We start from the raw sequence: 12,480 nt of genomic DNA, 5'->3' as shown, positions 1-12,480 counted from the left end.
ACCCGATATGCAAACTAAGATGATGACAATGATTTAGGCAATTCTCCTCAAACTGTTTTTATGCTAATGTAAAGCCCACATCAGTGGAGTTACTCCTAACATAGCGCAGCGTGAGCAAGCAAAGAATCTGGACTTTGTTTTGAGAGATACTGATGAATGTGCTCTTAAGCCATAAGTACAGATTTAGAAGTTAAAATGTCACCTCTTCTGTCACGCTGCAGAACAAACACCTCAGCTAGAGTATGCTTGTGTTTACATCCATACATTTCTCTCTCTGACTTTCACAATTTAGGTGTGCAATTGCTAGATTGACAGCTCGAGAAACGCAAGCCTTTTTGGAGCAGACGTGATGGCAACCATAATGCAGGACACTTCATTGTCTTATCAGGGTTATGGCTATTTGCTGAGCTTAAACAAAAAAAAAGAGATCTGAGTTTTGATTAATAAAAACTTCAGTGAGAATAACTCAGGCTGTTTTACCGCATTATCCAACAGAGCTAAAGAAACATCTTACTTACCTGAATCATACGCAAAATCTCTAGGTTCCTGCTTGATCATCAGAGGTGGGGGAAAATTTTGACTGGCCGCATTGCCAACCATGGCATTGTGTTCATAAACTGGATCGTGGTATTCCTGCTTAAAACCTTGAGGTGGGAAAGGGATGTTTGGCTCAGACATCTGGCGTTGGTATATTGGGCGTCCTTCCCTCGGCATTGCAGGCAAAGGTGGAAAAGAATTGCAAGGTTCAGAGAGCTGGCGGCGAAATCTAGGACACAAGGTAGAAAAGACACATAAATGTATACTGCTGGTATTGCTATAACCAGAGCACCCAGACAGTAAAAATAAAATAAGACAAGGTGGTGACAATAAGCTGCTCTCCTTCATTCTTAATGAATGTAACAGAGAATTTGGGGAGAGAATTTGTGGTGGAGTGGGGAAGGAAAACGACCAAACTGTGTTCCTAAATTTAAGGTAGGGAGAATAGAAGGGAAATGCAGTTTTAAACTCCTTTTGTAGTCCCCATATTCAGGGTCCTATCTAATCCCCACAGTGAATTAGAGCAGCTTCTGTGTATTAGTAGTGGGAGAAGTAGAAAGGACTCATGTCCTAGTGTAGACTTCTCCAATTGTGGGTGCATGGCACTCAGCAGAAATCCATGCAGCACTTACTTCCCTTAATTGTTTCCAGTTCTCTTAGAGCAGAAGGTTGTGTGCACATGGCTTGGGGAGTACCAGTGACAAAATTGTTCTTAAGCTTCCAAAAGCAGGAGCTACCAAGAACAATTTGTGTGGAAAGCACAGTTTTGGGCTTCCTCTGAACTGCTGTTTCCATCTGCTTCCCTGGGGACCCACACAGGTTTTCACACATTGCTCCTCCCGTCCTTATATATGCAGAAACTAGAACAGAAGCAATGGAGATTGAACCTATTGGGCATTTTTACACATGCAAGAACTGAAGCGCTGGGTTCTTTCAAAAGTGCCTGGAGCTGCAATGCTTACACTTGTATAAGTGGCAAAATGCGTATCAGTGCTGAGAAAATGACAGCGGTGCACTTTGGAACTAAAACATACTGGAGATGCTTTAGTTCCAAAGTGCACTACCAGCATTTTCTGTGCGCTGATATGCATTTCATTGCTTATACAACTGCATGCACAGCAGCGCAGTGCACGCCAGCTCGCATGTGTAGCAGACTCAATTAGTCAATTAATCGAGTCTGCTCCGAAGCGGCAGATCTCTGGCATGTCACAGGGAGAAAAAGTATGTATATAAATGTCCATTGCTTCTTTACAGGTCCACAGCAAATAAGATATTCTTCAAGCAAATAGCTTACTTGTCCTACCATGACCCACCTATAAGCAAGACAAAAATGTTACTTTAACACAGCTCCTTCAAGGAAGATGGAAGTTTCTCTATGAATATAAAGCCAAGACTTAATGATTCTGCAGATACTTTTTTTAATTTTGGGAGTGAACTGACTTGGTTCCTAAACTATAATTAGATGTTTTCTTTGAGAAAACGGAGTGGAAGGAGAGGGAGAAAAACAGGGATTTTAGTCTGTAAATTCTTGAATAAAATATTGCATTGTAAGCATTTTAAAATGTTAACTCCATTAACTTCCATTAGAATATTTTCATGAATTTGGTTTCACTTAAATATGTACTATCATAAGTTAAATAAAACCAACACAGAAACTATTAGTACTCATTCTGTTAGTATGTAGTAATAGACACTGAAAGATAATTGCTTTAACGCTTCTAAGAATATTCTACACTGCAGTGTAAAGAGTGGCACACTATAACATTAGGCTTTGCAATTCCACCTACACCTGCAGAAAATAAACTTAGAAATTCAAACATATTATGAAATAGTTAGGCTGACTGGCACTGCATTCATTTCCCCTCTTTTCCTTTTTTCATTAGCCAAAAAAAGAAGCAGAAATTATCATTAAGAACTGTCAAGGAGTGAATCAGAAAATTGCAACTTGAAGTTAAAATAAGAAACAGGCTCACTCACAAAGCCTCAAAGGAAGTTAATAATACTTGTTGTACTGGAAGCTTTGTATGGAATCAAGCCATTTGTTTATACAAGTGGATTTGATTCCCATTGGTACTTGTTAAGACCATTTATCCCCCATGTACTCATGATTCGTATGAAGCTGCATGTTCTTGAGGCTGTTGTTAACCTAAGCCACACAACAAACAGTTCAGAAAAATTTGCTCCCATATTAGGTATAATAAATAATCAGAGACACAGTATTACATGCTAGATAAATCCAGACAACTACGTTTTGAAAACATGGTCCACATACAGAGATTCTGTTTCTAGTGGGAAAACTGCCACACTCCTGGTAGAAATCAAACGTGTACAAACTTTTTCTCCCAAAGGAAAAATGGTGGTCCCAGGAGAAAAATAATCCAACTCCAACGAAGAAGTTGCTCCCAGGACATTTTCTTTTAGGAGAATGTTTGTATACTTTCCCACAGCCTAACTCCCTTCCAGAAGTAACAGGGTTGGGGGGAAGGCTCTCATGCCTATCAGAAACCAGGATCCCCTTGGTTTGGAGATGATGTTGGGGGAGGAGGGGCAGCTGCTCCCACTCCTCAAGTAGACCAGGAGTGGAAGCCAGGTGCCCCCTGCCAGCGCCTTACATGCTGGAGTCCCTGGTGCAAGAAGTGGAGAAAAGACGTTGCCCCACTGCTCAATCCATTTGGCTCTTGGGCAAAGAAGGATGGCTGTAGGCTGAACGCCTATACTGCTCCTTCTCCTGTAATCATTTTTAGTGGTAAAAATTTTCCACTGCTAGAAACAAATGCTTGTATGTGGCTCATTTTGAAACTAAGGCCCATTCAAAAAATGTTTATAAATGCATATATGCTTTACCACTGTATACTACTTTACAAGTGGAATTGAGGGAGAACATAAAATAGATTTAGAATGAAAAATAAAAAGGAAAAACACATTCCACAACAAAACATAATATGCGGAAATAGGGAACACTGGTCACTTAACACAGGCCAGGTACAGACATTACACTTTTACCAGTATAAGTGATCAGAAACTGGTCTATACCCATAAAAAAAGTTAGGCACACAAAACTGCTCTACACCCATAACAGAAGTCTGGCACACACAGGCTGTTTTAAAATGGCAGAGCTTGGTCTATGATTTGCACTCTCCCCCTCTCCCTGCCAACAAAAGGCGAATGTGTGTTCTGTGCACTACGGATCTAAACTACACCACTTGCAGAAAGCTGAATAACTTAGATCAATTTTGCCTTGAGCTTTTGAATGTCTGTACCTAGCCACAAGCTCTATTCTTTGAACTAGTTACTTCAGACTTTGCTGAAAGGTTGTTGAATACACTATTCATTAGCTGAATACACTATTCCTATTAACACAAAATATTCTTAGGACACTAATCAGTCATACTTTAATAAAATAAAGACATCATGTTTAGAACTCATTATGATACAGTTGTATGGGCATTTAACGTGGCTCACTAGAAAAACATGATTCATAGTACATACAAGCTACTAAAAAAGCACAAGATAATGCAGAAACGTAGACTGAACTATAACGGTCCTTTTTGGTGGCTATTAGACAAAAGCCTTTTATTCTAAAATATCCCATGCTTGTTCTTCCAACGGTGGCAATTTAGTTTTTGGAGGTTTCAATCAAATCTATTGGGCTATTTGAATTCAGTATTTTTATAAAAATACATTTGTCCCATAGTCTCATCTACACAAGACATTTACTGTGCGGTGGCTTGTTACTACCCCATAGTATATCGTTACTACCGCACAGTAGCATTATGGGGCACAAACTGTGATGTGACAATTTTACGCAGTAGTAATGAGCTACTGTGCAGCCAGTGCCACCTCGAAGCCATGCAGAGATGCTACTGTGCAGTAATGCCAGTTACTGAGCACTCATTTAGTCATTTAGCACTCATTTGGGTATGCAAGTACTAAATGACTGCACAGTAACAACTGCGCAGTCAGTACTTTATATAGATGTGGCCAGTAAGTTGCAATCATAACTACAACCTGGCCTCTGTTGGGGGCTTGCATTGTTCTACTACAGCCCAAAAAAAAGGATATGAGAGACCATGGCTAAGGCAGATGAATGAGCTTCTCTTACAGCTTCTTTACTCTATCTTCTAGCAGCCAGGATTCCTACAAAGCCTTTAGTGGTACTTTAAGTTGACCACTAGAAGCAAAAAATATTGCTGACAAATGAGAATTCTTGGATATAAAAAGTCTCTATTGTTGCAGAAGCACGTAAACTGCACTTCCACGTGTGAATCGGGCACATAATATCTGACCTTCGTTCTAACACATTTTCGGTTATTATAGTGTGTCACTCATATTTACACTTACAAACAAACATTTTCAAAACTAGGAGAAATCAATTTTATGCCTAAATTTTGCAGCACGTATTCTCAGGAGAATGAGAGAAAAAAAATATGATTTGTTTGGAGATCTCTAAACATACCAAAACACAACAGGGTGACTTGAGGACAGTTTCAGCTTTAATTCTGGATTATGGGGTTTTTTTTTAGCTTTCACAGGTTTTACTCAGTCTAATGTTATTAGGATGTAGTTTATTTTGGCATCTTAATTTCCTTATATTAAACTGTTGTATTTCAGAAAGCTTAAATACCCACCCTCTAGGAAAAAAACTATGCAAGCAGAGTCTACAGTCTTTAGAAGAAACTCCAGAAGTAAGCTAACAGCTATTTAGATTTGTATTTAGACAAGCTAAAATGCTCACTTATTAACATAGAGCTAGATTCTGATGCCTTACTCCTCTAGAAAACACTCAGCTGAATTACTTGCTGAGTACTCATAGCAAGAAGAGATGGCAGAGGTAGCCATTACACATGGTTGTTCCTAACCGTGCTCCCAACAGACTCCATCCAAACAGAATGCCAGCCCCTTGTATGGGGTTAGCACACCTATGAGGAAGTATGTTTCCACCACTCTTATTCACAATAACTAGTGTCTGGGTTCCACTGATTTCCATAAGAATAGCTACAAAGCTTCTACTTCACATGATGGTGGTTCCCACAATCTGTTTAAACTATACGCAGCCTACAATTGACTGCAATTCCTTGAATTTTGGTTACTTAAAGGGGTTTTGTTTGTTGGTTTGTTTTTACCTGTGGTCCATAGAAAAGCTGTTGTCTTGAATGGACTGGGAGGGAGGAAGATGAGTAGGGAAAACCCGGTCAGGTTTAGGAGTCTGAGCTGAGTTTGGGGATGCATGGTGCAGTGGTGACACGGGAGTGCTGGATGGCGTTGGTGGGTTGGAGGGCCTCATTCCCACTTGTGGCTTCTGATCATAGGCACTAAACAGAAGTGGGGGGGGGCAGAAGGGAAGGAGAAAACAGAAGTTACCTTCTCTTCAATTCAATTAAATGCAGCACTTCCACCCACAGAAATAACTATTCCATTCCATTCAGATTATTTTTTTATTATAAAGTTACCTTACTACCCAAATTGGGGAAATTCTCTTCTGTGGATATGGAAAAGCACTGAGAAAATTTAGTTAGAACCTGGATAATAGCTATGCATTACAATCAGGTTATTTCCCTCTATGGAGCAGAGAATTACTTTTGAAAGCACTTGGCATTACAGTGATGCTGTAATAAGGCACAAGTGTAGAGCAAGTTTCAGAATACATGAAAGCAGAGCCACCTGGACCACTGCAGGAAGAGTAGGTAATATCTGTCAAGTTTGTCAGTCTGCACAAACCTCAGGAGCGAGAGAAAAAGAACCTTACTGGAGACCAGAAATCTGACCCAGAAAAAGCAGCGTTATGTTGCTTTAACTACCTATATTCAGATAGCAGCAGCTTCTGCTGACAGGATATATTTTCCCCCTCTCACAAAACTAAAGGTCTGTAACCCTGTAAACAGATACACAGATGCTTAACTTTATTCACGTGTGCCCCAATTAAGGAAATGCTCAGGCACATAGCTAAGTCAATCTCTCAGTTTAAGAAAGGACTAAAGCAGGTGCTCACTGTTAAGTACATGCCTAAGTGGTTTTCTGAATCAAGGCAATGGGACTTTCCACTGAAGACAATATCATTATTTGCATACTTAACCCTAAGCATTTAGGAGTAAGCATTTGTTGTGGCCAAAACAATAAAAGGATCTAGGAGGATATTCATTAGGTTATAAGGTTGACAATATCTTGATAAATAAAGTCGAACTTTTCCAAAGATGACTCTAGCATCTGGCAACAAAAATCCCTTACAAAAATGTCATGCCTCTTTTAGCAAGCTAGTCTATGAGGTGCCCCAGCCCTGCTTTCTGCCTGACTTCAGACTGACATGGCTCACTCACTACCTGTGAATAGAGAGAGGTAGTCAGCTCACAGAGATAGGTACTTAGTCAAGTTAGTCTGAAGTTAGAGGGAAGGCAGGGCAAGGTGGCACCTCATAGACTACTCATTAGAAGAGGCATGAGCTTCTGTAGGCTACAGATTTGATGGATGGCCCTGCAGAGAGCAGAAGGTTCTAAGCAAGTTAGTCTATGAGGTGCCTTCTGCCTACTTTTCTCTATAACCAAGTGATGCACCCTGTTTATCAGATGAAGAGGCAAAAGATGCTTTGTGCTCTACTTTTAATGGCAGTGTATTTATGTGAATAAAAACAAGGTAAGACTAAACTGTCGCTAAGAAACCCTTTCAACAGCTGACATTTAAGGGGAAAGAAAGATATACATGTGAACCAAAAGAAAAAATCAATAAAAAAATGCAGTGGTAAACTAATTTTTTATATCTTAAAATAATTTAAACTTTCACTATCTAAACGTATGAACAGAGGGAGATAAATTGCCTCTGTGAAGACAGCATTATCTACAAAGTCTAACAAAACACTAGTTTTACACTGTAATCATCCATGAATACATGCATATATCATCTACCAAAAACTTGTCAAATGCATAATGTGTTGCTCAGACCTGTCAATCTCTTGCCTGTTACAAAGAGCAGTCTCTCAGCCTAATGTATGTAATGCATTTTTAAAGTACTTTCAAACATAGTTTATGGCAAATAAGGTCCCTCACCTGTTGTTTTTAGACTCTGGCTCTATCCAACAGAGGAGGAGTAGAGTGTGAATATTGCAATGAAAATTATTGCTTTAAAATAATTATGTAAAGTGTTTGATAGCATGGTAAACAGTTTCATCAGCATTCAAGTAAATGTATTATCTCATCAGTCTGGTATCTGCTGAAGAGGTAACTTCTGTAAGATCTCTATTATGGTTTTATTGCTCTTTAGTCAGCCCTCACTTAAATCTGCAGTCCTAACTGAAACCACCATAAACATACTCCTGACTGTTTTACCTGACATTGTACAGGCACTTTTCCCCATAACTGAACTTGAATGGCTGTTCTTGATTACAAGCAGAGCCAAGTTCCGAACATGGACTGTGGGGTTCCTTCTTGATTTTCAATGGGAGACCATGAAAAGCCACTGAAAAGAAGGGAAAAAAATGCAATTAAATACCAAGTACAGTATTAAACAGTATGCCTTATGAAGCAAGCTAGATGCTACTAATTAAACACAGGATTAATTAAGCCACTGGAATACTAGATACAGTATAGGAAATAAACATTTCAAACATTTCTTTGGGTGTCAGCTGAGAAATAGGCACCAGAGATCCTTTGCATTGGCTATTAGCAGTTTTATTGTTTAATAGAATGATGGCTAGGATCCCATCTCATTAGCAGGAAAATAACAGCCCACTTATATTTGGCTTAACTACTGTAAATGTTGTCAGAAGCAAAATACTTTACAGGCACAAACTGCTTCTAAGTAATATATTAGCAAGGCAGCTTTCAGCTGTAAATGCACAGTAGTTCACTTCAAAGAGTATCACAGCTATGAGTACAAAATTAATTTCTCCTATATGAGCCTCAAATACTGGACCACTAATCTTTTTAGTCCCAAAACTTATATGAAAACCTGTAATAAAACTTATGAAACTGGAGGATTACACGCTTCTTTAATAGCTGATGGTATAGTAATAATGTCAAAAATATATATTAGCCCTCTTGAAGTCAATGGGAATTTTGCTATTGACATGAATGGAGCCAGGATTTGGGGAAAGAGAAGGGATGAGCCAGAAAGGAAATATGAATGAGAAACACAGTCTGTGGAAGAAAAAAAGGTTGAGGACAAGTTAAGGTTAGCCAAAATAGTTTAGCTAAACCCATTATATTTCTTAGTGCAAGGTCAAATGTCTACTAAAACTGAGGTAAAAGATGTTAATCTGTATCTAAATTAGGGAAAAGTGCAAGGTTGCTGCAAACCCTATTCCTAATCTAGAAAAAGCAACTAAGGTAGTAAAAGGTAGCATATAGTATAGGAAGACAAAAACTGTAGACCAGACGCCCTGGACAAGACTTTATTTTGTTTTTTTAACAATTTTAAAGCACATCCCAAAGTTATAAACATAGTGCCTCTTTCATCTCTGATAAACTTGAAGTTTTGGATCACCTTAATTCACCTTATTAACACCAAAATATCTAGATGTGACCTGAAATTTCAGCCCCAGGAAAGGCACGGACCCTCGAGAACCTTTGTGGCGCTTCAGTGAATTCAAACACACATTAAGGTCAATGTTAGTGAATCTCAGTCAGCAGAATCAGATCATTATGCACCATTAGGCTTTACAGTATCTCTACCCTTCCCTATATCTTAAAAAGCAATAATTTCATATTCACTAGATTTAGAAAATGGGAGAGACTGACCACGCAGCCCAGTGGACCATGGCTTGCCTTGTGTGGCCCCCAGGGGTTTAGAAGTTAGACAGCCCATCATTTGGGCAAATCGGTCTTTAATGAAAAATAGAAAAGAAACTCAATATTTCTTTATAATACAACTTTTTTTTCTATTGGGCCAATCCTTTGAGCAATGCAGAGCAGGACTCAGATGCAGTTGAGCAGACTGTTGCATGCTTATTTCCATGTCCACTTCACTCCATTAGGAATAGTTTTAAGCCCAGGATCCAGGGGCTTCATTCCACTTCCCAGCATCTTCTGAACTGTGATTTATAACTTAAGTATATGGATGACTTTGATTTCAAGCTACTGAGCTAAACCTATAATGCAACATGTTTCTTTTTTCAAAGCCAACCCTCTCATACTCAAACAAGGGCCACACACTGCTCTATTTTCTTCTTTTTTAACTTTGCTGCTTCCTCAGAGTTCATCTGTTATGAAAAATGACTTCCCTTATTTATTTTTAAATAACGGGAGTACAGAGACTCCCACACCACAGCCCTGTACGCAGAACTGGTTGGGTATTTCATCATAGTGCTGAGAGCCTGAACGTCTGCTAACAGGCAGTTTTCCAGCTCACTGGCACAGGCGCAAGTGAAAGCAGCACATTCATTTTGTGCAATTTGCTTTACCTCCCCACATGGAGTTGGTGCATGTAAAAGGCTGTTAAGTACTAAATTATTCCTTATCAAATCACCATCATCTGGAGTCATGATCAACACTAATTAAATTACTTTCACTGAACACGGCTCCAGCCTGCTGCCTCAGCTGCAAAGAACATTTTACTTCTATACAATCCTAGCTAGGCACAGGGCAGAAAGCTAGAAGGCATCTGTGCTGTAGTTTTAATTAAAGTATACCCCACCTTCTTCCTGGTTGTATAAACTAGGGTAAAGTGTATCAAATCAAGTAGGTTAACGCTTTCATTTCATTTAGGAAAAGCATTATAGTCCAAAATGATTTCACATTAGATCTTTATCTTAACTAGGGCCAGCACAGATAAAGTAGCTGTAAAACTTAAAGTCATCCTCAAGCACTCCCCAGACACACAGGCCATGCAAAGCTTTATCAGCACCTCCTGAAATGCACACTTTTAGAAAGAAAAAGGCAGCCTGAGAAAATGTGTTCACTGTGTATTTTTCTTTGAAGGCTACTTGACCTTTCAAACTGCATTTTTAGGCTGGCTGACAAGGATGGAGTTATTTCAATAGTCAAATTTTAAGTATGCAAAATGCCAGTCTTCTACCTTCACTGTCACTCCCACCCATTATAGCTCTTTTTAGTGCGACATTCACTTGTAACCTTCCTTTTTAAAAAAATTGTTGTCTTGCTACACTGAATTTTACATTTCCTTTCACTATAAAACTTTTCTGGGGAGAAGAGCAAGGCTGCTTCTTTATATATTTTTATTTTTACTCAAACAAGGCAGGCTTCCTATATTTTCAAATTTTAAAGAAATGTCATTTCAAACAACCAAGTCCTTCTCCCTACTTTTTCTTTATCCTTCCTCACTCCCTTTTTACTCTTCTTCCTCCAGGCCCCACCCTCTTTCTCTCACTCTGTGCTTGCCAAAACATTATTTTAATAAGGACAAAATCCCAGCCCTCTTCAAGTGACTAGGTATTTTAATTTTTATGATCTGAATTAATAATTACTTGTGTATAGCCATCTCCAAATTTAAAGTAAATTAATACCCCCCCCCCCCCCCCGCTTTTAAAAATAAGGACCTAGTCTCAAAAGCTTCACTTCAGTGAATTTCTTTGCACTCCATTTGGATGACTTGAAAGAGAAGGCTTTGAGAGGATCAGTGCTGCTCAGGGTACTGATCATCATGCCTGTAGTCTCTATGAAGTTAACTTGAATACATAAGGCAACCATGACGTGGTTCAGTGCTGTAAGCAGTAGCTGACCACTGCATAATACATGATGGTATACCTATAGAACATTTTTATATGCAGCAGAAGATTAAGAAAGTTATATAGACTACATGATAATTTGTGTTCTTTATATTGGCAGTCTAGAAAATACTGTCACATTTTAGAGTTGTTTTGTTTTTTTTAAAGCACCCTTTTGTAGAAAATAAAGTAAACAGTCTCCCTGTGGAACTAACTCATACACAATGAAGGCCATTTCAATTACATCTGGCAAGCTTTTGAGAAAGTGTTACCTGTCTACACCCTGATCCTAACTTACTCATGAAGACTCCATTTCAAATCAACAGGACTTGTCCAGAACAAGGTCTTCAGATTAGTGCCCAATTGAGTAATTGTATTAAGATTTCTGTAAGTGCTTAAAAATAATTTGAATTGCATTAGCAAAACCTTTTACTTCTCCCTCCTCCCCATCGCATCTTCTGGACCCTAATCCTGAGATAAACTAACTTCTCTGCACGTGAAAAAAAACAGTACACCATTTGGACCAACTGGATACAACACGAAACCTTTGCTTAGGGAAGTCTTAGGAATAGTTTTTGTCAGGGACTATAAATACTTCTTTACTACATAGCAACGTTACTTCAAGACAGGTAAGGTGTGAATACTTAAGGAAGATCTGGAGAAACTCATAGAATTGATTGTATATCCTTTTTTAGGCAGAAAGTAAAGCCATACCATTCCAATTAAACAGTGAACCCTAATATAAATCAAGCGCATATTTTCAGATTCAATTTTAGGGGAAGGGGAAGGGGGAAGCTGTTTTTTCCTCTGAACATAAGCTGATAAGATTAAGTCCTTGAACTGTTATTGCCCTTATAAAACTCCACAGGAGAATCAAATAACCAAGGAAAGGATCTGAAGATATAAATGCACTAAAAATACTAAAATAAAAATTTCACAGATTTGTTTTTGCATGCACAAAAATATTCCAAGTACAAAAGTCATGATTGTTGGAGGCTCCATTACAGTCAATCGTACATGTAAGTCGAGCATAATTTTTTTTTTTTTTTTTTTACAGGAAGAAAACAATGTTGACTTAAAATCAGGACAACACAGTATTTAGTTTGTAGACTTGAGATTCCTGCATTAATTACAAAGTTCAAAATAAGGTTTTCAAGAAAAAGAAAGGCATATGGAGAAAACACTCCTCTATAGCTGGAAATTTAAGGGTCTTTGCTAATGGTGTGTGATCTCTTAAGTGATTTTTGACTCCACAGACTAAGGGCGGCCTCTTTATTATCAACACATATATG

General features: G+C 38.6%; 1 protein-coding gene across 5 annotated transcripts in view; it reads right to left on the bottom strand.

The window, feature by feature from the left end:
- ETV1 (ETS variant transcription factor 1) overlaps positions 1 to 12,480 on the bottom strand; it is a 77,662-nt gene that overhangs the window by 30,267 nt on the left and 34,915 nt on the right. For all 5 annotated transcript variants that reach the window (XM_059728963.1, XM_019498011.2, XM_059728965.1 and 2 more), the window contains 3 exons: positions 7,854 to 7,983; positions 5,661 to 5,849; positions 519 to 766 (listed from right to left, as the gene is read on the bottom strand). In XM_059728963.1, coding sequence (XP_059584946.1) covers positions 519 to 766; positions 5,661 to 5,849; positions 7,854 to 7,983 — 567 coding nt within the window. The remainder of the gene's footprint in view (positions 1 to 518; positions 767 to 5,660; positions 5,850 to 7,853; positions 7,984 to 12,480) is intronic.

This window comes from Alligator mississippiensis, chromosome 5 (assembly GCF_030867095.1).
Source record: "Alligator mississippiensis isolate rAllMis1 chromosome 5, rAllMis1, whole genome shotgun sequence".
Lineage (NCBI taxonomy): Eukaryota > Metazoa > Chordata > Crocodylia > Alligatoridae > Alligator > Alligator mississippiensis.
This window is presented reverse-complemented; position numbering and strand designations above follow the sequence as displayed.